The sequence below is a fragment of the Oryzias latipes genome, chromosome 11 (genome assembly GCF_002234675.1).
Source record: "Oryzias latipes chromosome 11, ASM223467v1".
Lineage (NCBI taxonomy): Eukaryota > Metazoa > Chordata > Actinopteri > Beloniformes > Adrianichthyidae > Oryzias > Oryzias latipes.
In genome coordinates, this window is record NC_019869.2 from 21,458,641 (window position 1) to 21,485,797 (window position 27,157).

Here is a 27,157-nt window from a genome sequence, read left to right on the forward strand (position 1 = left end):
TATATATATATATATATATAATTAATATTATTATAATATATATATATGTAATAATAATAAGTGAAAGAGTTCAATTGGTTAGATATGTCTTTATGTCCTGACCTCGTATTTGAAATGATCTTGGTGCTATACATCAGATGGTTCTGCTGTTCCTCAACTTCAGGCCTTCTGATCATCCTAAGTTTGATGAATAACGGCTGATTGTATTGTTGTGTGCATAATTCTTGCTTTGATTGCTTGAAATAAACCATTTCAACACAAATCAAATCTTCTAGTCTGCTTTCATGAACAAGTGAACAGAAAGCTGGAGCAGAAAAAAGGCTGCAGCTCCAGATGGTGTTGATGCCTTGTCCAGACTTGCTGCACTTATTCAACCAAAGCTTTAGCCAGAAGAAGATCCCAGTGCTGTTAAATTAATCTAACCTTTAAGACCAACAACCTAGTTGACCGCATGAACATTTGGAAGAGACTTTAATGGAGAACTTTAGCAAGAAACATTCTCCTTTCAGAACCTGCTGCTGTTTGTTTATCACCATAAAACAGAAGATCGGGAGTCTAAATGCATTCTTTATTTTTTTTTATTTTTTTTTTTGAAGAAATGAAGAACGTTTTCTGAAGACGTTTTCGGCTTTCCTCTGTACCAATCATCGTGCAGGAATCAGGGACCATTTACCTTTCAGAGTAAAAGTCTCTGAATTAACTTCTGCCTCGCTGTTCCAAGGGACTGAGACAGCCACTTCCGGTGGGGTTTTTTTGTGCGTCCTCGCTTCTCTGTTCCGATCGCATCTTATAACCACCAGCACCTGTTTGCTTGTTTTCAGCGGTTCCAGTTCTGCCCGTGAACAACTTCAGCTCGAGGCTCACCAGTAGCGCGCGCGCGCCTGCTGACATGGGCTGCAGATTCACCTGCACCAGGGAGAGCCTGAGTGCTATCAACATCCTCTACGTGGTAAGTTTCCATATGTTTCAAAACGGACCATCCTCAACGCGGTTCTGTCCGGGTTCGAGAGGTTCGGGAGACTTGTACAGCTAAAGATGATCGCGTGAAGATAGAACTGCCCGATTTCAAAGATTACAGAAACTTCAAAAACATCAGAAACTTTATTGTTTCAAGATGATGATTACTTTCTTAGAATTAAAATAGAAATACAGTTTATGCAGGGTAAAAATCCTTTTATAAACCTAAAGTGGAGATGTAAAGAACATTTTAGATGTCCAAAAATTCTATCTCCTTAGAAGTCAGGTCATTCATCTTTGTTAGTTTTTGAATTTATTATGGACACAGTTGTTTTTGCACAAATAGAATTATAAATATTTAAATGTCTTTAAATTTTTAATTATATTTGTCAGAAGATACTGAATCAATATGTGGGTAGCAGCAACCATTTGACCTCCGTGCAGTAATATTTCAAAATAAAAGTAACTGGAGGTTGGTCAGGTTCTAAATAACAATCACTAGTCACTCTCATCATGTAAATGGTCCAAGTTTTGAAATTAAATTTCAGTTTATTTAGGCATTATCAATATCAAAAATATTGTTTGGGTCTGTTAAAAGCAGAAAGCTGGAAGACACCAAAATACAAACGTGAAGGCCTTTTTTTTTTTAAATAAAGGTTTGTGCAAATAAAAATGACGATTCACTAATGCAAATGCGTCTGTTAAATGGGTGAAGTGGTAAGAGGAATGTTTGCAATATAGGTGTATCTGGCAGAATGCTTCAAAAACTGGCTGGTGTACTATCAAGCATTTTGGTGTTAAAAATGATGTAAACAAGTTTTGTATCTGCAAACAAAATTTATGCATTTGTTTTTTTTTTAAATTCAATAGCAAGAATATTTAAATACTCCAGTTAAAAAAAACATCTGGCCACGAAAAATAAGTGTGCATTTGTAAAAAAAAAAAATGTACAGATCGACAGAGAGTGAAAAGTTCATTTTTCACAAATATTTTGTTCAAAACTGATCAGCTTTCTGTCTGAGCTTTCTGATCAGCAGCCAATCAGCATGCAGCCTCTCACTAGCCTATCAGATCGCAAACTGTTAAACCAATAACCTTGTTAATTTTTATGACTAAAATAGGTTTGTTTTCTACTGTCAGTTTGTCATATCATCACGAGAAAAACAGCATTTGATATTTTTCACACACTCAGTTAACTTATACAGACTTGTTTTTTTTCTATAAGGACACATTGGTATTGCCAAAGTATCCTGACCTTGGATTTATTTTTTGTTTGCTGCAGCAAAATCTATTAACTTGAGCAGACATGGTTTTACAACCACAAACCTCTTATGAAAGAGATATAACTATACATTTCAGTGCAGATTGTGGGGGTGTTTTATATCTACGCTGAAAGGCAGATGTTAACTGTGTGTTAAACTCAAACAGTTGCACTAATTCTTTCAATGTTGATGCAGTAAAAGAGAGGCATTAGTTCTGTTCATGAATGTGAATACTTTAGTACATCAAAGGCAAATATTATTGAGACATGTTTCTTTTTGGAAATCCTTTGTTTGGATGTTTGAGCTTCTCTACAAGTGAAGAGCTGATCCATTACTGGTCATGGCAATTAAAACTGACATTAATTATGTATCTTGAATGACTAATTATGTTTTTAGAACTTGTTCCTTCTGCATTAATGAGAACCTGACCAATATTTCATGTGTGCTCTGACTTTATCGTAGATGGTGAGTGTGTTGATGATTGGCACTGCTGCATGGGGAAAGTGGTTGGGTCTGCTGTCCAGCTTCCAGGTGGTTGGAGGAGTGATCGGCGTGGGTGTCTTCCTCTTTTTGGTGGCACTGGTGGGACTTGTCGGGGCTGTGAAGCACCACCAGGTCCTCCTCTTCTTTGTATCCTTTGGAAGGAGCGCAGCAGGTTACTGGAGCTGGAGTTAAAAGCCAGTTTTGCTGTTTTGTGGGGCAAAAACGTATTTGTCTGTCACCAATTATGCAAGTTATTCCTCTCAAAAAGATAAGCGGTCTATGATGTTTATACACTATGAGAGACCGAATGGGGAAAAAGAAATCCATAATCATAGTATGTCATTAGCAGAGAAAGCTAAGGGTAAGTGTGATCTGACCTCTTCGTCATCATTTCTGCGGCAATTGCTTATAGCAAGGACATCCAATTCTAGCACTCAAGGATTGGTGTGTTCCTCATCTGCCCTTTTCTTTGCTGCTTCGTATAGGTGGAACACGCATAATCCAGGTAATCTTCAATTGGTCGTTCAGGGACATCTAGTTGGTCACTTTCTTTAAGGTCTTGGATTGGGGGCCCCTTATATAAAAAAAAATCCGTCTCTCTCTGCTTCAAATACTTCTTCCTTTTGTAGTCACCATTGTTTTGGCAATGTCACATGATCAGGGGGGAAATTTGTGGGGCAGTTGTACGTGCATGTCACATGCTTTGTATTGGACAGGCCCAAAGTTTTACACTTGAGATCTTAGAGTTTAACAATACCCAAACCAGAAATAACTTTCTAGTTCTTGGGGTCATGTCTGCAAGAAAAAATTAGGGTTGATAAAATCGATGAATTGATCTTAATTGATCCAAGCTTAATAAATCAACGATCTATCCATAAAAGAAGAGATCGATCTTTTATGCCTTTCCTTTTCCAGTGACCGAACGCAAAACAGCAGTAAGCCAAAGTCTGCTGGCTTGATGCTAATGAATATAATGGAATTTCCCATAGGGCGACTAATGCCAACGCTTGGTCAATCTATACATTGTGGACTAAATAAACAGCTCTGTATGCTCATAGGCATATAAAGCACAGCTTTTTTTTGCTCAAATAAAAAATGTAATGCTATAGCGCGAGCTCCACCTAGTGGCCAAACTGAAACACAGGTTTCTTAACAATATGCATATTTTTGTTGGAGCTTCTCCATTTGAGAAATCATGTTACACTGTGTGGTGTTAGCAATTACTAGATTGTACATTAAATAAACTGTATAAAAATAATATGAACATCTTCTAACTATATATAGATTAAAAATGCATTTCTATACAAATGTCTAATTCAATTCAATTCAATTTTATTTGTATAGCCCAAATTCACAACAACAGTTGTCTCGATGGGCTTCGTATCAGTAATTTGTAAAAGTAAAACATAAAATCAAAAGGATCATGAATGCATAGAATTCAATAGGAAAATGCTAAATTGAACAAACAAACTGACTTAACTAAACAGTCATCCCTGCCCTTAGACCCCCCTTCGCGGTAAGGAAAAACTCCTAAAAAAACGGATTCTGAAAAAAACAAAGAAACCTCAGGGGTGTCCACATGAAGGAGGGATCCTCCCCCAGGATGGACAGGCGATTTACCAGAACTCTTAGAGAAGAATTAATTTATCTAACTCTACAACTACACATTTAAAGTCCAGCAGACGAGCTTCATCCAGATGGAGTTGGGGGGACAGTCGGGGGGCGCGAGTCGAGCCGGAGACAGGATCCACAGCCAGGTGTCAGAGCAGGAGTAGAGACAAGGTACACGGTCAGGTACAGGAGCACGGATGAGCCAACTGGAGTCTGGAAGCACTCTTTTCCACTCCCCAGGAGGGGAGAGGAAAAGAGGGACAATACATGAATCGCACTGTACCAGACAGAGGCATGGAGAACTAAATGATAAGTTATGATCAGGAATAGAGGAGAGAAGGAGGGTAGAAGTAGATGAGAATAGAAAACAGAACCCCAGTGCACCATAGTTACCCCAGCTTCAAAATTACTAGCAGCCTACTAACAACTAATTGCTATTGTTAAGGTTAATTTAAACACATTAACATTAAGGTAAATAATCTCTAAATGCTAGCTAGTCTGACAATAAGCCTGTTCAAAGAGGATTGTTTTCAGTCTAACTTTGAATGTAGAAACTGTGTCGGCTTCTCTTACATGAGCTGGGAGTTTGTTCCATAAAACAGGGGCTTGGTGGCTAAACGATCTACCACCAACTGTACTTTTACAAATTCTAGGAACCACAAGCAGTCCTGCATTTTGGGGGCGAAGTGTTCTGTTTGGATGGTAAGAGACTATGAGGTCTTGATATAGGATGTGTCAAATGTGTAAACCGTGTAAATTCAAAATTTGAATTGAACTGAATCGAATCGAGTGAATTGAAATCTTTTGTCTCTCTGAAAATGAACCATGTGGTTCCTCTCTGTGCCTTATGAGTCACTTCTAGAATGGAACATGGTAGAATCACCAGAGATGATGGACATGGCAAAGTAAGATTCAGTGATTAGGGCCCTCATGAGGCTGTTTTAACAAAAGATCCAGGGGCAGAAAGTCCCTCCAATTCATCATCCATCTCAAGAGTCTGTTTTGTCTTTAGCATGATGTTCCTTGACAGTGAAGCTCAGTACATGATCATCCTGTTCCTGGTCTTCATTGTGCAGTTCTCCGTGTCCAGCGCCTGCCTGGCAATCACCAAGGAGCAGCAGGTAATGCCTGCAGAAGCTGGTCACAGCAACCACATCGTCCTCCAGCTAAAGGCAGCGCCTGACGGGCCTGATGACACAACCTGACTTCAAAAGATGAGGGGCATGCATGAAAATGGCTGTAACTCAAGAATTTTTGCTGCAGGATCGCCTGTTGGAGATGGGCTGGAACAATTCTGACAGCACTCAACAGGATGTGGAGAAGACCCTCAACTGCTGTGGCTACAGACATGTGGACCCCAACAGCACCTGCAGCGCTGTGCGTTAGGATCTGAGGTTGGCTCCGGAGGATTTTGGGTTCAGATTTATCCTTTAGATCTTTGTGTTTTGCAGGCCTGTTTCCAGAACCAGTCCTGTCAGTCCTGTGCAGAGAACATCCAGGACCACGTAGGAGGGGTCCTCCACTTTGTTGGAGGGATCGGGCTCTTCTTCAGCTTTACTCAGGTATGGAGAAACAAACAGGTGTTGCAACCACATGCGGGCACTCTCTGATGTTTCTGTGTAAGTCCATCTAAAACGCAGAGGGTTGTGTTTAGGAAGGGCATCTGCCAAAAAACGGAGGTAAAATTACATTTGTTAATTTTTGGTTTATTTGCTGGCGTGATGGTGGGAGCACAGCAATGCCCCGCCACAACCAGACCCCCACCCCATCTATTGACCCAGGATGCTGATGTCTGACTGCACCATTCAGGCCAGCAGTTGACACAGGTCTCTGCTCTCGTTGTGTGTCTCTGTTTTAGATTGTGGCAGTTTGGCTCACCTATCAGTACAGGAACCAGAGGGACCCTCGGCCCAACCCAAATGCTTTCCTGTGAGACGCCCAGTCTTCACATCTGGATCCTTCCAGAACTCTCCTGTCTGCTTTTGTTGCATCGCTGCAGCAATGATTTGGGGCGTCTGGCGTTTTAAAAGTGAAGACCACCTGCTGGCTGCACTTGTTGCAGCGGAATCTCTGTGCACAGAAGTCTGCAGAACATGTCTGACCCCCAGCTTTCCACTTGTATCTGTGATTTATGCGTCTGGATGTGCTTTTTGTAGCTAAACGGAAGACGTGACGGCATGAGGCCTTCGGTAGTTCATTTTCTGAACCCGTTAAATTCCTTTCCGGGTTACAGGGCTGCTGGAGCCTATACCCTTGCTACTGTTGGGCAAAGGCGGGCTATAACCTGGACAGGTCACCATGCAAAAACTGGATGGCATAATAGTGGTGGCTCACACAGTGCTTTTTTTCGCCTTTGTGTGTGGGAGGGGGGGGCATATTTAAATAGAAGCAAAGTTCTTGGTAATTGCATCCATTGTCATACCTATCGGACATTTAAGGAAAAGCAGCTTTCAGAAAATATTACCATGGGACAAGTGCAGCTTTCTGCCCTCCTGGGGGCATTTCTCCTACAGTCATATGACAGCTAGAGGTCTATGCGTGTGTCAGCACCAAACGTTTTCCATCTGCACACGTTTGCTGTTGTTACAAACACAATAACAAATAAAAGAAGACGAATTCTTTTGGTTTTCTTTCACTCTTGAAAATTTTAAGTCTTTGAATAAATAAAAGAGAGACTTTTGTGTCGGAAGGAGTTTAAGATATGAAAGCAGAAACTAGAAAAGCTTTTAAATTTTAAACCTCTCAAAAAAAATTGTTAGATTGTGTTTTCTTTGTTGAAACTTTTTTTGTTGCCATTATTTGTAATTGCATATGGGGTTATTACGCCAGCTTAGCGTGGCACATTTCCTTGGATTGCAGCTGTCATTAATGAAAAGTCCACAAGAAACTCCTGGTCTGTTGACCTCCCTGGATTTTGCTTATAGCAAGGTGAACTAATCAGCGGGGAAAGACGACCCTGCTGAGCTTGACTCTTTCCTGCAAATTCCTTTACCTTTATAGAAGCTCATCTCTGCCTCTTCGAACAGACCTGGAAGGTGGATCAGCACTCTATTCCCGACTGATAGTTTTTTTGGAACAACTCCTTGTCTGTTCCAAGGTGGTCTATTGGAATGACCTGTTCAAAAATTTTCTGCCTTGTTTTTGTTTTTTCTTTTTTAATTTCATTGCTTGTTATTCGAAGAGTTCATTGCAACAGCCTCCGTTTTACATTGGTCGCAAAAATCCCCTTCTTGGTGACATCCAGGAAGGTCAACAGATTTCGCCTTACCCTGGACGCGGGTACATTCAAAGCTATCTTTGAAGCCCGCTTGAAGGTCTGCTTCCTTCATCTTCTCCATCAGATCAGAGTGGTGACACTACCATGGTTTGGAAACTCAGCAGCTTAATATGAAACCCTTCAAAAGAAAGTATGCCGTATCTCCACTAGTGAGGCCTCAGTGATTGGTGCAGAAAAACCACAGAACTGATGTAGAGGACTTTGATTGTGTCTTTGTTTCAGACTTAGCAGTTTAGACTGTGGGTTTTTTCAACAGCTCAGTCTCCTTGTGGGTTTTCCTGGGCTGGAACACCCTAATCCGGCACACACCAGTCGATGGAGGTCAACCTTACCAAAGATCTCGTCTGCTCTTCCTGTTGTAGTGCAACGTATTTCTCCATTTTGTTCCTCTGCTCCATCCAGTTGGAAGTTTCATTAAGCTGCTCAGAGGTGACTGGACACACTGTCGACATGTCATCCTTTACTTTTGAGTTTGTCAGGTCAACATTGGGAGTTTATTCTTGGAAGTTTAATCTTCAACAATGTGACCGGATGTCTTTGAAGGAGTCCTGTTTAAAATGGGTTCAGTCTATTTATTCTATCCTTGTGTGCTGTCTTGAAATACCTCATTAAAGCTTCCTGTGAAATCCTTTCTAACCATCCCTCTACGTGAAATAAAAACTGTTAGGGGTGGAGCCTGTTGACACCTGGTAAGAGGCAGATTTTACAGGTAAATGTAGAAAAAATACTGAGGCTACACGTTTTGAGCTTGAAGATTTCATTTCGTGTCAGCATTCAGACTCTATTGTTAAACACGGAGCAGTAATGATTTCACTGCCTAGAGTCAAAAGGCAGAAAGCAGCTGCCCTTTTGGTCCCACTGAGCATATCATGTAACCAGGGAACAGGAAGCTTAGTGTTAGATCCTCTCCCATCATGCATGTACTGACAGTCACTGGCAGAGGCAGCATGGTCCCGCCCACTCTAGCCTGAGCCAGAGCCGTGCATGAAATTGACACCAATAAAGACATTTGTGTCTAGAAACATGCTTAAAAAAAAAAAAACTTTCACATTTTTGACTGATTTCATAATATGTAAGGACTAAATCGAAATGTTTGGATCAGGCCTACCTGTAACAGAAAGCTTCCGTAAAGTTTTTGACACTTTCTCATGGATTCTTTCAACAAAGCAGGAGATTCTTAGATCATACGGTCAAAATTTCAGAGCAACAGCTAGAAGAAAATGATTTCTTTTTAAACTTTCACTCAATCAATACACTATTAAAACAAAAAGGTCATATTTTCCTTTAGCAGATAATTAGGCATTTTAGGATCACAACAACCTCAGGAGCTGTTTCACTGTCAATCCATTCAAATCCATCCAAAAAAATGTTTCTCTGTCCTTACAAAACAACTTGTGTTCTTTGTTTCTTGATTTCAATATCAGCAATTTAGAGATCATAACCTTTTTTTTCTCTTACACAATCTTGAGCACTGACATCTTTGTGCAACTGTACACCTGATTCAAATGTTCAGTCATGTAAAGTAACTTTATTGTCCATTTTTTCTACAGAGTGCTTTACATACTCTTATTTGAATAGTAAGATAATTCTCCTGCTTTCAATTAGTAACTCAAAATATTACAAACATGTTCTATAAAAAATTACTATCTTTATAGCCGCAAACTAGTTTTTATTTTAAATCTCTCAGCGATCACATGCAACTGTTTTTTGCACAGACGTGACAAAGAAATGTCAATAATGCAACAAAACTTGTTAACAAGTGCGCATTTATTCAACAGAGCTGGTAATGGACAGCTGCAGTAACACAAACAAACATTGACCATCCAGGAAGCATAAAGGGAGAGGAAACTTTGCAGTGCGCTGTCTTCTGTGGGATGGCAGAACGAGGGTTGACGGCTCATCATCAGGATTGGCGGCTCGCCACTGGTCCTCAAAGTTCAGCCTTCAGCAGCTTCTTTGCTTTTTCCATGTTACTGAACACTGGGGGGGGGGGGGGGGGGGGGGCAGAGAGGAGACAATCTGAGTGCAAAGAACCACATTATTTGAGGAAGAAAACTAGGAAATTCTGTGTGTGGCACTCACAGAGGCCCATGTCGGTTGGCTCATAGGCATACAAGCGGTTGCCATAGCGACCATTGATGTCCGCCCTCACCGTCATGGAGGGGTCTGTGGAGAGGTGGTCAGAGAAGTCAGGGAAGCAGAACTCGCCTGTGAATCTGCCAACAGTTTTGTTGAACAAACAATGAAAACATCTGACTTTTGGATTGAAGCTGGATTTTCCGCATAGAGGTGGTGCTATAGCTGGAGGACATTGCTGCCTACTGCACCTCCTCGTGTGCAAACAGGGTCGCTCACAAGGTCACCAGCTGGTGCCATTATTCCCAAAATGTAACCCCTACACAGTACATCCAACAGTCTGTTTCATTTTGTTTGTTTGTTTTTGCACTGGGGGTCTTAGAAGCTTCTAGAAAGGTTTAGATCTTGTCCTTATTACAAATCAGTTACAATGGTTCTTCAGGTTCCCATCATTCTCCTTTTAAGGCAGTTCACAAACAAGATTTTCTACATTTCATTTAACAACAATTAGCTGCGAGTCACATACATTGTTAGTTAATTGATGAGAGTTCATTGATTATACTGACTCTTTTCTTGATACCATTTCATGAAATAGTCTAGTTACAAACGAGGACAAATGAGGACCCCAAATGTTACAGTTTCTTGTAAATATTTTAGACATACTTAAAATGTCCTATTCTTCTGGAACCTCTTCTTAAGTAACTTTTCTTCACTTGTTAGATACAGATTTCTGATAAGAGACAGTATGGAGGAAACCTCTGGACCCTCAGGGGGAATGTCCTTTTTGACCAACATTGTCTTTGATTACCTCAAAAATGTAGGCTAATGACGCAAGTTCAACTCACAGATTGACTACATTTTAAAGCAGAACTCCAGGTGTTTAGAGCTTTTCAGAATTTCCTTCTGGATTAAGGTTGGGTCTTCATTATGGCCTTCTGAGGTTTAAACTAGATCCAGGCCAGTTGCTCTACATCAGGGGTCGGGAACCTTTTTGGCCAAGAGAGCCATAAATGCCACATATTTTGAAATGTAATTTCGAAAGAGCCATACAATAATGTAGTGTCCCTTCCCCACACTGAGGCACGGAGACTTAACCTCTTTTAAAGTTCTTTATTCCGATTACTGCAGACCGCAACAAACGCCGTTCAATTAATTCAGCAACTCCTGAATCTCTCCCGCCGACACGAGAGCGCTTCTCCCAAATTTATATTCCCCTGCTCCCGCTGCAGCCCTCCCATTTCCCTTATTCGGCCCATAGCTGAACCCCATTGGTCCAAACTACCTAACAACAGGCTGAGCGACAGAACTGAGAGCCAATCAGATCTCTGCTTGACGCGTTCAATGAACTCCAGAACTTTTAACGCGGCCCAACAGCCATCCAACTCAGTCCGCGACAATTTGTTTAAAACTAAAAATACAAGTGAATGTGTGCATTTGATTTAATTTCAACATTTTTAAAGTACAATAAGTCTGTGGATTCTTTTTAATAACATTGTTATTCTGTTGCTAATAAATGATGAGTATTTCTCGTGGTAGTTTTGCTGATGGTTTAGTCTGGTTGATACGTAGTGAGTTTCTGCTTCGTTCAGGCGTTGAGACTTTAAACGTCATCGTAGGTCTGAATGTTCTGTAGATGTGACAAAGACTGATCACATGCAGACGGGGAGCCAAACACACACTCACACGCTGCAGTGAGTGACGGGAAGCGGGTTTTACGTTTTTCCAATCCCTGCGCGATTCACCTGCTGCCTGTCCCCACAACACCTCAGCCCCACCCTCTGCTTTCTCCCTCACACATCCCGTCCCCGCATCTGCGCGCTCTTTCTCAGAGACGGGAGCGCGTAGTTTTAGGCACGGTAATTCACAGGTTTCCAGTTGGTACAAACTCTGTGAAATAATAGATAATAGTAACTGATAGCGCTGGCGCAGATTTCTCTCTCTAAGCACTGCTACTACTGCGCGCCTCTGGCATCGCATTGCGCCCGAGAAGGACTGGTCTAATGAAAAAAAAAAACTATAATTAAAGATTTGTCTGCGAGCCACATGTGACCATCAAAAGAGCCATATATGGCTCGCGAGCCATAGGTTCCCGACCCCTGCTCTACATGGATGAGGAGGAGTGAAGCTATGCTCTTACCCACAAACAGGATTCGCGGAACATACTGTCCATCAGGAGAGAGGTGCTTGTCTGTGGTTTCGTACTGCAGGGGGGCGAAGAAAATGAGCTATAGTTTGTGACGCCTGAAATCTGCATGAGAGTATGTTCTGGTTGGTCCTGGAACCTACCACCAGGTTGAGGACGATGAAGTCCTCATCAAGGATTTTCTGGACTTTGTCATCTTCAGAGAACACTTTCTTCAACGCTGTGACAGAGAACAGACACGATTCAGGTTTCAGAGCTCTGAGAGGAGGCAGGTAGAGCTCTATATGGGATCATACCCTGGCTGTGGGGGCAGTCCTCCAAGTGAAATAGAACCATCAAGGGCTTGTTCCTGAAACCAAGATAGTACAGCAGCAGTCAGTCAGCAGTTTGAATAAGGTGCAGTAGGTTGTTTTTGGGAGGGGGGGGGTGTTTCATACCTGGACCTGGACCAGTACAGCCCCTCTTCATACGTCTGAGCCCAGATCAACTGGTCACCCCATCCTGGACAGACACATAGAGCGACAAACCAATGAAAAGCCCTGCCCCACCCTTCCAAACAAAGAGTACAGACTGGCTCCGCCTCAGAGAGGTCCGCTCACCTCTGGACAGGGTTTGTGGAACCCTTCGGCCTGTTTTTGGGGTGTATTTAGCAAAGGTGGAGGTCAAAGCCAGCAGGAGCACCGGAAGTGTTGCTTTGATCATCCTGAAGGTTTGACTGCAGCAGGAAACGCACATAGTGAGAACCACCACAGAGAGAACCTGAGTCATCACATACCTCTTTAATTTAAAACCTGTTTTACACTTTTCATTGGCAAGATAATCGAACTAATTAGCATTTTTGTTTTTATAATGCCGTTACTGCTAAATGAATTCAAATGAGTTGATTTGGTAAACTATCCTTGGCTAAGGCCAGTGTCAGATTTCATGGTAGTCATTTGGAGCCAACATGGTTTCACACAGAAGCCAGGACACTCCTTCCACACGCAAAAGACCAAACAGGTGAAGGAAGTTGCAGAAACGGTGAGCCTGGAGCAGCTTCATAAAAAAATTGCTGTTCAGGTGGAGGTCCTGCTTCTACACCATTGTCTCGGGTTGTTGGAGTTTGATGTATTTAATTATCTACAGTGACTGCAAGAACATTTCATATGTGTAACTCTTCATATGTATACCAGATCAGTTGTTTCAGTTTATAAATATGATTTATTTAATTTGGACTACAAAGTTAAACACACTTTATGTCATTAAAAAGTTTTCCTTTGTTGTGAATAAAATACTTGGCAGTACCGGCTGTTTATTTGTAAGGATTGTCATAGTTTGATTTAATTTGTAAAAGATTTGAGCACAATAATAAGAAAAATTCTAGTTTTTACATTCAACAACATTTATTTTTTTACAGTACAGTAGTTACTTTTCCTACAAACTAGTTAATTTTATTACAGAAGAATTTAGTTACCAACCCAGTTACTTTTTGAATTAAGTTCTTGATATCGGATTAATTTTTTAAAGTCACATTTTCCACACGGTAAAAAAAACATGATGGATGAAAGACTGCAGTATTCCAAAAATCCAGCAACAGAAACAATGCTCCAGAGTCAACAAAGGAAGAATTAAATTCTTGATTACATTTTAACCGCTAGATTCAGGTTTGGACAAAAACCATTAATCAGTAACCAGCGGAGTTTAAAAATGTGATGTTCTTGGAGACGGGACAAGAGCATGAAGGGGAAGAGGAAGTTCTACTACTTATGAGCACGTTTTTTATGTTTAAATGCCAAAACCTAACAAAATATAAGAATATAGATGTATCAAAACTTTAATAGAAAATAAAACAAGGAACACATCATTTTTAGCCTCCAATATGAACTTGCTGCTTGTTTATGGAATTGATGTACTTTTATATTTACTCAAACTGCTTACACAAACACAGAGAGGCAAAAAAAGTATTTGTAAGTCAGTGATTCTCCAAGTTGTTCCACTAAAAAAGTTGAGAGAAATCTGTAATATTCATCGTAGGTTCAGTTCAACTGTGTGAGACAGAACGCAAATATAGAATCTAAAAAATTGCATTTTTAAAAAACAGAAGTAGTAACAGGTCTGTGAGAAATCTGTTACTACTTCTGTAAGAAGCTCTTCTATCCTCTGCTTGTTTCCTGTATTAATGTCACCTGTTTGAGGTGATTCTCTGTAGAAAATATCCACACCCTTCAACAGTCAGACTGCAACCTCTCCACCATGATCAAGATGAAAGAGCTGTCAAAGGACATCAGGGACAAGAATTTATGGAGGAGGAAGTAAGTTCCAGCCCAAGAACGCCTCCTACTTACTGTGAAGCATGGGGGTGGACATGTCATGCATTGGGGCTGCTTTTCTGTAAAAAGGGACAGAGATTTTTTTGGGGGGGGGGACTCCTTCCATCAGTGAGAACACTGAGGATGAAACACGTCTGCATCCGGGCTACAAAGGAGTGATTATATAAAAAGCATGTTGAGGTTCTGGAGTAGTTTCGCCAGTCTCTGGACCTCAATACAATAAGGAATCTGTGGAGAGACTTGGAAGTCAACGTTGACCATCAACAACTCCAAATCACGACAGATTTTGAGAAGATCTGTATGAAGGAATGGACCAAAAAGCAGCTACTATTTGAACAAACCTGGTAAAGACAAGGAACATTTGACCCCTTTCACTGCAGACCATTGCAAAGTATTAAGGTGAACTTTTGTAACTGACTACTTATTTTCCGCACCATTATACAAATAAAGTCTTTAAAAATGTGATTTCCTTAATTTTCTTTTTTTTTTTCTTTTTTTTTTACATTCTGTGTCTCACATTTGAAGTTAATCGATGATGAATGTTACAGACCTCACTCATCTTTTTGAAAGGGACAACTGTCAGGTCAGTGACTGCCAAACACTGTGTGTGTGTTTGTCTATCATGCAAATCTATGCAAAAACCTTCTCTCTGCTTCTACCTGCATTCATTTTCCCGTTCTATTCCCCTTACAAAGCTATGAAGAAATGTTAGTGCAGTAAAAAACAGTAAAAGAAATGGTAAATTTGTTTTTTCTTAGCATCATTTTTTGTCATAAATTTTTTAAAATCGTTTATCTGTTGATTTTTAAAAGTCATTGTCAGTTTGATTGCTGAGCCACACAGCAAATACACATAGTCTAATAGTTTGTTAGAGTTTTAAAACAATACTAGCAACGTTTTCTTAAAAAAAGGAAGTGGTATAGGTTAAAAAAAGTAAAGAAAAAGTAAGTTCAAATCAACATGAGTAGTTGAGATGAAAAGTAAACGCACAGATCATTTCTGCTGAACGTCTGTGATGACTTTCCTGTGGTTTTCCTTGTGACTCTCCTCAATTAAAAAGTTCTTTGAGACTCCACTCCACAAGAATTTACCAATTTGAACTTGCACCCCCAGGTGTGTCACCTTACCTGTTCCTGACGGCTCAGACGAGATGAGGCGAACCAGCTAAAGGATCTGCTCAACCTCAACCTGGACCTGTCCGTTTTTAAAGCACCCAATCTCTAGCCCAGCCTCCTTCCCCTTTACGCGCGCGCGCACTCCGTCTGAGTGGTGATGCGCAACGATGTTTGCATAGCAAACTTTGGTAATTTTTTTTTTGACCAAGCCAAGGGAGGGGATAACGGTCCATTTCCGTGTATGTTCCTAGGACATCCTGGAGCGGGCGCGCGAACGTGCACGCGACAGTTGTAAACAACAGAGCCGGCTGAGGCTGCGGTTGCCATGGGTGACACAGGCCCACCCAAGGGCTTGCGGACACCCTCACCTGGACCTCTCAGGTTCCGTGCGCGCATTTAGGGGGGTGACGATCTGGGTCTCGCGCGCAGATGCCAACAGCCAAGGTCGAGTCAGCTGATGCTGATTGGCTCAGAGCACACAATTGCGCGGGGGGGGGGGGGGCGTCTTCAATGAGGCCTTTATTCCGGGTCGTTTCTGGGAGTGGGCGGGGCTTCGTTCAGCATGGCTGGATACCTGAGTACTAATGGAGAAATTCAAAAGATCCAGAGAACAAACACATCACTGTGCATCCTGTACCTGCCACACTGTATATACAGTTTCAGAAACAACTGTTACAGAATAGAAAAACACAAAGCTCTGGAACATTTGTCAGAAGACAGCAGTGACGCAATTTCATCACTACTGTGAAATGAATCAGAAATTGGGAGTTATAGTACCAAATCAAGCTCTACGTTGTCTAAAGCTCCTCTCAATTCTTATATTTTGCTTCCAAAATCCATGCCTTCTTAGAAGTTCTGCCATCTTTTTGAAGAACTTGAAGTTATTTTTTTTATTCTGGTGTTCCAATTCCCTTTTCACTCCTTTCTGTCCTGGTCTGTGCAACAATCAACATTTTCTGAACCTGAACTCAAATGTGGAGGATATGGTCAAACCCCATAGCTTTGCAGATAAAAGCAGCCTACCAGTACCCAGGGCTGCGCAGGACCAGTATCCGGTGCATTCAGGCATGGGCAAGGGAGGGCAACGCCTCCCCCCCAAATGTGATGGCCTGCAAAAATCCACAATTGACTAAAGAAATAAAAATGACCAAATCCAGCCTCAACGGGACACAAACCAGCGTCCAGCTTGTGCCTGTCCCAAGCTCGGTAATTTCAGAGGGTACTGTAAGGAAGAGCATTCAACATGAGACTTAAATGAGAAGATATGCAGACTCAAGACCCCCTCCCAATGTTCTGCCTAAACCCCAATGTCAGAGCTGGCTAAATCCGGGCCTGCACATGACATCTATTGCAAATTTCTCTCCATGATCATGAAACATTGTGGCTGATCAATGTAATCAACCACTAACTGCTGGACATTCTCACTATAGTGGGCTGTAATCTGCCTCATTCCTCTGCACATCTATCCTGCACCGCTTTGCTGAATCACCCAACTAACCAGAACTTGAACAAACAAACGTTTTCCCGATTGCCTGCACCAGGATGTGGTGGCAGTGGAGTGCTGAGGTGTCCTAAAAAAAGGCTCAGTTGGCCGATTGCCTCCGTGTGTTGGACCGTGGCCATGGTCAATATTTGCTTCTCTGGGAATGGCTCCTATTAAAACTTTGCGTCCAACAGCTGCACCGCGTCCCACCCTGATTACACGGATGTCATTTTAAGTGATTCCTTAAACACAGTGGAGTTGGATCCAGTCGCATTTCAAATCAAGCACAGACTCTTTCAAGTTAAGTTACACAATGGGATGGAACAAGACAGAGAGATTCAACGCAGTCAAATGTTAAATCATGACAATCGCTTACAATTCCATATGAACATGATATCAATGAAATAAACATGTCTAATTACTCTGCTCTGATTCCAGAGAATTTAGTCCTGGGAAAATGAAACCAATACAGTCATTTATTATCTCTTTTATCTGTTTCATTGTTTTCAGAGTCTGAAACGCTTGCTCAAACAATGTTGCTACACAATACAGCATCTGGACATTTGAGCAAAAAACCTTTTTGTGTCATATAGTTAATATAGTGACCATGGTTTCTGCATGGTCACAGATGCAGAAATCAGGGGAATTTTTTAACTGGATCTGCAAAGTGCAGCGAGGATTTCTGGATTAATGTGATTATGTTTTGTGATGATAATCAAGTTTTACATTTTTTTATTACATGACATGTGCTTAATGTTATTGTTTGCTGAAATTGTGGAAAAATGTTTTTCTGAGGATAATCAATAAGCTCTTTTTCTTGTTACTGTACAAAAAAACTGCACTTGAAATGTAAAAATAAATAACTTAATAGGCAGTATATTTGTTCGCGCATTCCCACTCAGTTTTAAGCAATTAATTAAATTCTACTTAACTTGAGTTAATAATCGTTATATTTATTTATTCTAATGTGATTAGATTGTGTGATTAGATGCGATTATTGTTTTCTTCTTTTTATTCCTTTTTTTTCAAGATGACCAGTACAGTGCATCAGAGCACTGTGCCTGTTTCTCTGCTTTAGAAGTGACAGATCTTTCTCTTTTAAGTTTTAATTTGATCTTCTGAAGGTTTTTGGATTATTGTCTTGATTCTTCCTCGTGTTTGGGCTTTTACAAGACTAAACCAAATTACAGTAACCACACTAGCCAAAAGTGTATGCGGTTACATAAGATGGTTTGCTGCAGGTTCTTACCCTGCAAGACCTACCTTCCATTAGCCCAAAAAATAAGGTATATCTCTTTATTTTTCTAGAAAGGTTGGCTCAGAAGAAGCTCACTTCAGATCTTCAAGAAGGTCTTAATAGAAAAGGGTGGCAGAAGGTTTCTGGTGTAATGTGTGACTAAAGCAGGGGTGTCAGAATCCAGGCCTCAAGGGCCAACAACTTTTTCAACTAACCAACCTGCCATTAAAGCTCCTTATTGGCTAAACACACCTGACCCAGGTAAGCAGCAGAAGCAGATACGGCAGGATTTCTGGAAAACCAGAAGGAGGCAGGGCCTCGAGGCCTGGAGTTTGACACTCCTGGACTAAAGGGTGTTAGCAATAATGAAAAGAAAGTTGTGGAAGACTGTGGCCAGAACAGCCATGTTGTTGATTTAAAGACTCTGATAAAGAGTTGAGGTTCTCTTTGGGAATGACAAGGATGGATAAGATCAGAACTAAACCGGTCAGTGGAAGTTTTGAAGAATCAGGAAAGACAGATCAAGATGGTTTCAATACTGAGAAGGGGAACAGTGAGGAGGATGCAGAAGATAGGAGACAAAAGAAGATAATTGGCTGTGGAGCAGCCAAAAAAAAAAGAAATTAGTCCCAGAATTAAAATAATTTATAAGAATGAAACAAGAACTGAGGCTAAAAGTCCAAATTGACGACGCAAGTGAGCTTTATTTGGAGAGCATGACAGAAACATATAGCTCTGGATCTAGTAGTCCCTCATGTTGTCAGCAGACACAAAACACAGCTGTTAATTTGATCACTTTAAGTTTATAGATGCTAAAATCTGATTTCACCCTTTCAGTTTCTGGGATTATTTTTTTAGCTTCTTCATGAAAACAGGTTCCCAAAAAAATTCAGACTTCAACTTTAGCTAATTTTGGGGTGAAAATCTTCACCAAAAACTCAAGGCTACAGTGAGAAATAAGATTTATTCTTACATGAGAATCAAGTTAAGGGGGGATCCCACTTGAATATTTCAGTGAATCCAGCTGTGTGCTGTCACTAATGGCTGCTGCTGAGCAAGAGGACACTGAGACCACACAACGTTCCATATGTTTAGACATTTATTTAATACTTTTGAGTACAAAACAACTGAAATGAGCACATATGAATGTCTTCTCTATTCAAACAGTTTAATCTGACAAAAAACTGAGCTTTTGAAATTAGTGGCTGTATCAAAAAAAAAAAGAAAAAAGAAACACTTGAGTCCTGCGGAAGAAACGGGACAAAATGGCTGTTTTCACAGAAAACACTTGATCCAGTGAATGCAACACTGTCAGACAAACGCCAGCTGCTCAGGAAACAGACAGTGTGTGGGAACATGGTTGTAATAGAAACACACATCCTGCAGCAGGTCTGCTGCTTAAGTCTTGGTTTTGTGCGCACACAAAAAGTGTTGGAGGCTCCATGGAGGTCGGCACTGAACCTGCAGCGTTAGAGCTACCGGGCTGCAGAGACAGTTCCCGTTGAAGGTGTCACCTGAGGCCGTTTGTTTCAGTCCCACCTCTAAAAGTGACCATAAACCACTGGAGTCTCGTGACCTTCACAGCTTCAGCTGCCTCTGTGCGAAACTTCTGTTCCCTCCTGATTTCCCACAATCATAGCACAAAGTTCACCGCTTTGAAGTAAGTGTGGGCTCCAGAGCCACCTAGTGGCCGTGTTGTGGGTGCTGGTTGTGTTGGTTTGCAGGGTGGTTGGGGGGTAGGGGGGGTCCGTTTACACCCGGGTGGTAGAAAGCACAGTTGCCCTCGTACCTGCAGCTGCCCTTCATCATAAAATGGCGACACACGGCCCTCTTGGACATGTCTGTCAAACCAAAACACAGACCGGTTAGCCCCCCCTGCAGGTGTCAGGAACCACAGCTGACAGTCAAGAAATCCACCTACCGTTCATGTTACCATGTCCCCCCCGGGGGCCTCCTCGCCCTCGGCCCCTGAAGCCTGGCTCTCCTCCTCGACCCCGGCCTCCCCTGTGGAAGTGCCCCCCTCTGTGGGGCCCTCCCCTCATCGACTCCTCTCCCCAGTAGTTGTTGTCGCCGCCGCCTCTGCCCTGACCCGGAGGCGGGCCCATCATGCGTGGGCCTCCGCCCGCGTTAAAAGGTGGTCCGTGGGCGTGTGGGGGTGGGGGGTGGTTAAAGCGGGGGCCGCCTGGGGCGCCGTTGGGCGGGTAACCGCCGTTCATGGGCATCTGCATGTGCATGTTGTGCATGTTGTTCATGTTGTTCATTCCCGGCCCGTGGCCCAGCAGACCCTGGTGGACTGCACAGTAAAAACACACGATGAAACGGCTGCACAACGGAGGAAACACAAAAACCCCAAACATGATGAGAAAGAGGCATGGGGGGTTTACCTGGAGGCGGTCCGGTCTGGCCTTGGTTCTGGTTCTGGCTTTGCTGCAGAGAACCCAGCAGCTGCTTGATCTTGTCAGAGAAGTCAGGCTGCTTTATCAGCTCCTCTGTGGATTGGCTCCCTGTGGCTCCCTGCCAACACACGACCAGTTAGCCTGACGGCGCCACACGCACACTATACACACCCCTGAACACACACTTATTGTGAGTCTGTCATCACTCGTACCATGATGGAAGAGAGCAGCTCCTGCACGTTCACAGCCGGGGTGGCGACATTGCTGGGCGTGCTGCTGGTCGGCGGGCTCTGTGAAAGGCCGCTCATTTTGACCATGAGCTTGGCGATGACGGGAGGCAGTTTGGTGTTGTCGTTCTGGGACAAGGCGGAGGCCTGCTGTGGGGTGGTGTCCATGGGCTCAGCGTAGGTGTCATCAAGCATAGAAGAGTCCTGCTGGAACACCAGATTGACAAGATTAGAGTAAAGGAAGGAAGGACGGGCGAAGGGAAGGTCTCAGCAGAAACTCTATGCTCACCTCATCCAGGGGGATGAGACGCGGCGGCATGGGTTCGTACGGTTCTGGATCTGGTTCATGTGGACTGTCAGGCACACTGGGAAGCAGAACGGAGAAAAGATTTATGTAGAACTGTTCAGCTGCTGCTGTTTCTTGGAGGATAAAAATGAGCCAAACCTTTCTTTGCTGAGGAAGATCTCCTGCAGGATACCCATTTCCCGGTCTCTCTGGGTAAGTTTCTCTGTGCTGTTAGCCCCAGGGGCCACTAGGCTGCCGGGCAACATCAGCGGCCTTGGCGACGTCCAGGGCACTCTTTCTTCCATGGCATCATGGGATAGCCGTCGAGCCATCTCAAACGTATGTCTGTCCATCATCAGTTCCCGTTTGGCAGCTTCTCCGAAGTCCTTGATCTTGTTGACATTGACTGTGAAGCAGACACGAGGACACCATGAGCGAATCGAACCACAGATCAGGTCAGCAACGGCATTTTCATGACCATAAACCTCACCTCTCTCCGTTTCATCCAAGTCAAAGTAGAAATAGTGTTTGAGCTGCTCCTCTTCTGCCCAGTGCACAGTTTTCTTCTTCTTGCCCTTCTTAGTCAGGCCTTCATCTTCTGCTCGTGGTTCTGCCAGGGCGTTAGGTTTCTCACCTGCAAATGGGAGGTCATGTGCAAACGTGAGGCTGAGAGCACGCGTGATCCACAACGACATCAGAAAGTTCTGTAAAGACCGATGTTCTTACAGAACAAGCCTCACCATTGTCAGTAGCCTCTGGATCGTCGGCGGGGACTGGCGTTCCGGGCTGCTCCGGCTCCTGTGTCTCATCTCCAGGAGCGGAGGAGGTGGCCGCTTCTGGAGATGGCGACTTATTTGAGGACGAAGGGTATGCAGTGGGTTTGCTGTCAAAGGGGCTCACCTGATGAGTAAAGAACAAGAAAACAATTAGTTCAACAATCTAGAGAAAGAACAAAACTCCTTCAGGTCCACCACAGCCGCCTATGGAACTGAGCTCTGTACCTTGTTGGACGTTGGAGACACAGCCTTGCTGTTTGCAGCGCCTGAAGCACCAGGTTTCTTCTTTTTGATTTTAATCCCAGGCACGGGGGCGGAGTTCAGGGCATCGAGGAAGCCTGTGGCCTCCATAGCTGCAGTGCACAAAGAAAGGATATCTCTAACAGAGCTGCTTCATCATATCACAGTTTTAAAATCATGAGTAATATTCATTTGGTACGGATCTAGTTGATCTGAATAAACTCAACAAACACTGGAATTTACACCTTTTTGGGTCAAAATCTTTTAAACTGGGATGCAGGGAACAAACAATGAGTGTGTGACTTCTGCCTTCTCTGATCCTACTTATCATTTGTCTTTGTTTACTTACGCTGAGCGGGAATAATCTTTACTTTGATCTCTTTGGCTGAGTTTGACGGCATGTTTAGAGGTTTGTACTTTTTCTCGAGAGGTGGCGCGTCGAAGGGACCAGCAGTGCTGGAGGAGAAAGAAAGGAGGAAGTGAGTTGGTCTGCTGTTGAGAGAACTTCCTAAACACGCCACCAGATGGTGCTGTGCTGAAAACATTAGGGCAACTGTTCAAGTGGAGAGTGTTACCTTGGCCTCTTGAGGAGTGGTGGCTTGATGTTGTATTTGGCTCCCAGCTCGGGGGCTGAAGGCGTCTTCTTGGATGGAGCTGGGTTGGGGGCCTCCATCTCCAGTCCTACACAACCCAACAGTACGTCAGAGGTTATTTGGTTGAAAAACTAAAGACAGCATCATGTGGATCAGCGATCAACGTACCTATAGAGCGAATCTTTGCATGGCTGGGTGCGTGAGCTTTGGGTTTTTCCTTCTTCTTCTCTTCTTCACTTTTCTCTTTGGCCTCCCTGACCGGCGCTTTGGTCTCCTCCTTCTTTTTCTTTTTGCCTGGAAGTAACAGAAAGCACGTTAGTATCGGCTGGGTGATTGTCGAAGCTGGGGTTATGTGACGTATGGGTGCTTACCTGCTGGAGAGCCAGCAGAGCCAGACATACTCTGGGAGCGAATGGTGGCCATCCAGCCATCGACGAGAACGCTGGCCAGCTTTCTCAACTCTGCAACCAGATACATTATAATTAGCACTGTCAGTGTACAGCAGCTCCACAGAGGAGCTACAACACCTGAAGGAGCACAAACCCACCGTCAGTGTCAGCACTTTTGCTCAGCTGCTTCACCAGCTTGGCTGTGTTGTTCTGGAAATTAGACAAATCTGTGAGTTCGGATGCAACGTTTGGAACTGAGCACAGACAGGCGCTGGGAGACGAGTGGTACCTGCTTGAGGTGGTCCACTTTGAGAGGCAGCTTCTGCAACGTGAGCAGGATGAGCTGCAGCAGCGGGGTGTTGTTGGTGGTTTTAGAGTACGTGAGCCAGGAGTTGAGCAGCCTGTAGCCACCGACTCTGATGAACCTGCGGAAAGGCTGCAAGTCACGCAAAACTGACTGCACGTTTGAAGTTAACCCAAGGAAAAACGGCCGCGTACCTGTTGAGAATGTCATGTGACTTTGTCTGCAGCAGTATGTTGAGGTACATGCATCGACTGACCATCTTTGTGGAGGCTTTCATCAGGCTGCAAGGCAGAGGTTTTCTGTTAGGTTTCTATCAAAGACAGCTTCAGAGACAGGGGCTGGAGTATCACCACCTCACCTGAACACTTTGGGGACCCCTTCCAGACTGCGAAGCTCCCCATCCTTTCCCATCAGAGACTCGACTCCTTTCAGAATGTCCCTGGGGTCCACCGGTCCCCCCGCCATTTCTGAAACACACACTTCATGCAATGAATACAGGCGTCGACAAGACACGGCGCACCACAGAGCATCCTTTATGTGACTTTTGCCCAACTAACGGCCAAACAAAGGCCCCAAATCAACTCCACCCTGAATGGAAGGACTGTGGACACTTCCTTGTTCCCCCTACGATGGAAACATCTAGACAAGCGAGTCTGACAGGAAACCAGTCTGCTCTTCTCATACCCGCCCTCAGAGGGTTTACTATGACTTGTGCGACTATGACTTCCAGGATTTTTTACCACAAACGAGTCCTGTCAGTCAGGATACGAGTGCAAAGTAAAAACAAGCCATCATGAAGATACACCAGACACAATTCAAGCCTGTCTTTCTGTCACACAAACCCAACACAAATAAACTAAACAAAAATCAACACATCCATCCAATGATGTTTATTATTCATAGTTTAAATCTGAGTGAAATTAAATCATTAGAATAAGAATTATGGAAAACCTGTGTGTGTACATCAACTCTTGAATCAATAAAGATCATGAATTCAAACGTGGGTGATGGCGGGACAGTCAGTCATGGTTTACACCTTCAGCAACACTGGCCCGAGTCACAGGGTTGGACCCAAAGATGAACAGAACCACCACATGGCAGCTGATAAAACTGGAGCAGGGACTTTGTGTGTGATGTGTGTACTGTCATTCCTATACTGAGCTGTTACTGCCCCCTACAGGACACTGTAACACCTGCACCAACACACAATCAGCACTACTGTTATTGACATATGTACATGTTAAAAATGAAGCCCAAAAACACATTTTATGCTTATAAACAAATTAGATCGTGTTTCTTTTTTTGTTTTTGGGATTTACTTCAAACATCCAGTTCTTATAAGCCATTCAGCTTGAATGTCCCCAGTAAAGGATGGCTTTGGACAGCTTCATCAGCATGCATTTGTGTCTGTGGTTGTAATGTTCATCTGCTGGAGACCAGCTCCCTGAAAACAGTAGAGGTGAGAAGTCAGATCTTACCCTGCTAAAGGGAACTTTGTTTATACAGCCTTCACAACACTGCAAATAAAACCTGGAAATGTCACAACTATTACACAAACGTGTGTCAGTACAGTCACAACCGTTGCTTAAAAATTGGGTTTCGGTTTGCACGAGGGCCAGATCGTGGCGTGAACGGTCTCACAGTGGTTGATACATCCGGTCGGCGCTGTTGTCATGGATACACAGCAGCAGGCCGATCGCCAGTGCGCTGTATCAGTCCCATCAGCACTGTTGACGCAGGGCCAGCCCCTCACTGACACGTCTACACCAAGGCCCCGCCCACCTCTGAGCTGCTAACAGAGCCCTCCCCTCCCCCATCACCTCTCCACAGATGGCTGAGGCAAAACTCGACGCCTCGTGAGCAACGCGCCTACGCGGCTCAGACCGGTCAGTCCTCGCGCGGAAAAAACGTAAAAGAAAAATACAATAAAAACCCTCCAAAGTAAGAAGCCCCAGAGCAGTCCCGACGGCCAATCCTCATCGCGTGCCATCGCTCCGCCGTTCATCTTGCAATCTTTATCCGCAGATTGCCTTGGGTTCATGGTGCTAAACCGCTGCTGCGCTACAGACACCGGGTTTTCAAACAACACAATGCTGGACAGAATACATCCACAATCCTCAAACTGACGCAATCTTTATTTGCAGATTGCGGTGGGGTGTTCGTTCCGTGGAGCAGCCTCTACAAAACAAAGGCAAGGCAAAAAAAGTCCGGCTTCATCATGTTCACTGTCTCTCTGAATGCCTGGGGGCAATCTTTATGAACAGATTGCTTATTGTAATGCTACCAAATCTTTTATTGAGCATTTCGCCCATCCAGTCTCACACAGGGGAGCGGAGCGTCCGCCCGCTCCGCCGTGTGAGCTCATACTAATACAGCTGGCCTATTTTCTACGACAATTGTCATTAAATTGAACTTCAAAAGCAACTTACTATTGATTCTAAAGGTCCTCGGCGTCTCGGGAAAACTATGGTGTGCTAATCAGGCACTTATAGTTCTTTTTTCAATATAATGTCGTAAAAGTTCATGGTTTTAATATCAACTTAAATACTTATGGGTGGGGCTTTGATAGCTAAATGCTAGCCTTTCCTTCGGAAAGAAGCTGGAGGCAAAAATAGTAATCAAATGTCCATTACTTGAAGAAAAAACATCAAACTGAAGAGAGTTCTTCAAGGTCCTCGACGGCTCAGTCTTCGTCAAAGCAAATTTATACCTGCGGAAACACACAAGACACACATTTACTTACAGCCATCTGCGGTGTGTTTTGGTCCATTTAAAGAACTAAAGAGCTTTTTATTCTCTTTTATTTTTTAGCCATATTTCCCACTAAAAGGCGGACAACAGTTCAATTGACTTCACTTACCTTTGACCAAATCCAGGAATGAGCGCTTAGAGGAGGGACTTAGTATATATACCCTATGACGTTTTTGACGTCACGACCAGTAGTTTTTGAGTTTCGGTGAAACAAAATGGCGGTTTACCTACTCTGTTCAAGGGCGTAGGAACAACGAAAACTGTGACTGTGAAGTTCTACAAATATGGTGCCTTGAAGTACATTATTGTTAATTATCCCAGTGCAGAAACCAACAATCAATCCAATTCAAATTAATAAAACAAATTATATTTACTTTCTAATACTTATTTTTGGTCAATTACGTTTCTTCAAAATGGCGATTGTCAGATTGTTCAGTCACGCGCCCGTGAAAGAAACCGGAAGCTTCATTGTGACCATTTTCAATCCATCGTAGCTCAACTGACAGTAAAAAATATATATACATTCAAATGCTGCATTTTCTATATATATTGCAAGTGTTTATTAATAATATATATATTTTGTAAATTACAAAGAAATACCAGAACTTAAACAATGCAAGTAAACCAATGAGCAGTTGATTATTACAGAGTTAATTCCCAAAGTGATTTAGAGCTCGGGAACTGGAAATAGTAAATGAGTTAGACAACAGAACTTGATTTACCTAAAAACGTCACTTTGATTACTTTTGAAGACACAGTTTAAAGCCTTACTTTGTATGTCTTACAATTTCTTATGTTTAAACAACAGAACTAATCTATGTGATGATCAATGTTTTTTTTAACATTTGTAGAATACAATACAAAAAACAACAATTATAAAAATAGAATATAAGAAAAAAACACAGTTCTGAATACAAAACAACATTGTTTTGATCTTTTGAAAATTTTACCTATTAGAACAAAATTATAAGTAATACAGTCTTTTTTTTAAACAAACTGGTATGCAAAAGAAAACAAAATGATCCAAACTTCCTAGCAGCACACTACATAGTTTAACTGCAGTTCTGTCTTACTTACTTTGCTTAGGAATTATAGGACCATAGAGGTTCAAACAAAAGGGAAGCAAATATAGAATGTTTTTTTATAACAACTACAACACTACGCAACAATACATGGCTTCACAATATTAAAAAGTGTTTTGAATTTTTTTTTTTTTTTTCACAAACAATCACAGCATATGTG

The 27,157-nt window shown here is 42.7% G+C and overlaps 3 protein-coding genes across 7 annotated transcripts; 1 reads left to right on the plus strand and 2 right to left on the minus strand.

Moving 5' to 3' along the window:
• The first annotated feature begins 561 nt into the window (after positions 1 to 561).
• LOC101171845 (tetraspanin-13) lies at positions 562 to 8,221 on the plus strand. 2 transcript variants are annotated; one of them, XM_004074165.4, is made up of 7 exons: positions 562 to 742; positions 822 to 949; positions 2,682 to 2,849; positions 5,354 to 5,434; positions 5,577 to 5,690; positions 5,765 to 5,875; positions 6,172 to 8,221. In XM_004074165.4, exons 2-7 carry the CDS (start codon positions 890 to 892, stop codon positions 6,244 to 6,246), a joined length of 609 nt encoding a protein of 202 aa, XP_004074213.1. In that variant the 5' UTR covers positions 562 to 742; positions 822 to 889; the 3' UTR covers positions 6,247 to 8,221. The 2 variants fall into 2 exon arrangements, with proteins under 2 accessions (XP_004074213.1, XP_020562949.1); XM_020707290.2 differs by having other exon boundaries at positions 562 to 949.
• A 1,118-nt stretch (positions 8,222 to 9,339) lies between these two features.
• Positions 9,340 to 15,559, minus strand: agr2 (anterior gradient 2, protein disulphide isomerase family member). Its single transcript, XM_023960168.1, has 8 exons — positions 15,246 to 15,559; positions 12,409 to 12,524; positions 12,247 to 12,310; positions 12,106 to 12,158; positions 11,953 to 12,029; positions 11,804 to 11,867; positions 9,673 to 9,756; positions 9,340 to 9,570 (listed from the first exon to the last, which is right to left on the minus strand). The coding sequence occupies exons 2-8, from the start codon at positions 12,509 to 12,511 to the stop codon at positions 9,521 to 9,523; spliced, it is 495 nt and encodes a 164-aa protein (XP_023815936.1). The 5' UTR covers positions 12,512 to 12,524; positions 15,246 to 15,559; the 3' UTR covers positions 9,340 to 9,520.
• Positions 15,560 to 19,029: 3,470 nt separating this feature from the next.
• ppp1r10 (protein phosphatase 1 regulatory subunit 10) lies at positions 19,030 to 26,080 on the minus strand. 4 transcript variants are annotated; one of them, XM_011481166.3, is made up of 19 exons: positions 26,025 to 26,080; positions 25,594 to 25,874; positions 23,523 to 23,643; positions 23,359 to 23,445; positions 23,150 to 23,285; positions 23,019 to 23,070; positions 22,843 to 22,932; positions 22,640 to 22,765; positions 22,454 to 22,559; positions 22,228 to 22,334; positions 21,864 to 21,991; positions 21,603 to 21,762; positions 21,353 to 21,496; positions 21,022 to 21,268; positions 20,866 to 20,941; positions 20,562 to 20,780; positions 20,338 to 20,467; positions 19,875 to 20,246; positions 19,030 to 19,794 (listed from the first exon to the last, which is right to left on the minus strand). In XM_011481166.3, coding segments are annotated over exons 2-19 (2,460 nt in total). In that variant the 5' UTR covers positions 25,595 to 25,874; positions 26,025 to 26,080; the 3' UTR covers positions 19,030 to 19,636. The 4 variants fall into 4 exon arrangements, with proteins under 4 accessions (XP_011479468.1, XP_011479467.1, XP_011479470.1 ...); XM_011481165.3 differs by having other exon boundaries at positions 20,562 to 20,783; XM_011481168.3 differs by having other exon boundaries at positions 20,562 to 20,783; positions 23,523 to 23,631; positions 26,025 to 26,079.
• Positions 26,081 to 27,157: the final 1,077 nt, after the last annotated feature.

Bases quoted from the DNA above. Each gene is read 5' to 3' on its own strand.
- LOC101171845 (XM_020707290.2), top strand. From the start codon at position 890: ATGGGCTGCAGATTCACCTGCACCAGGGAGAGCCTGAGTGCTATCAAC. The intron at 2,850-5,353 runs GTATCCTTTGGA...AGTGAAGCTCAG, and splicing joins ACCAGGTCCTCCTCTTCTTT to TACATGATCATCCTGTTCCT. The intron at 5,691-5,764 runs GTGCGTTAGGAT...TGTGTTTTGCAG, and splicing joins CCAACAGCACCTGCAGCGCT to GCCTGTTTCCAGAACCAGTC.
- agr2 (XM_023960168.1), bottom strand. From the start codon at position 12,511: ATGATCAAAGCAACACTTCCGGTGCTCCTGCTGGCTTTGACCTCCACC. The intron at 12,311-12,408 runs GTGAGCGGACCT...GTGTCTGTCCAG, and splicing joins TCCACAAACCCTGTCCAGAG to GATGGGGTGACCAGTTGATC. The intron at 11,868-11,952 runs GTAGGTTCCAGG...GCCCCCCTGCAG, and splicing joins TCATCGTCCTCAACCTGGTG to TACGAAACCACAGACAAGCA.
- ppp1r10 (XM_011481165.3), bottom strand. The intron at 23,071-23,149 runs GTACCACTCGTC...TCTAATTTCCAG, and splicing joins AAGTGGACCACCTCAAGCAG to AACAACACAGCCAAGCTGGT. The intron at 21,497-21,602 runs GTGAGGCTTGTT...TCCCATTTGCAG, and splicing joins TCCAGAGGCTACTGACAATG to GTGAGAAACCTAACGCCCTG.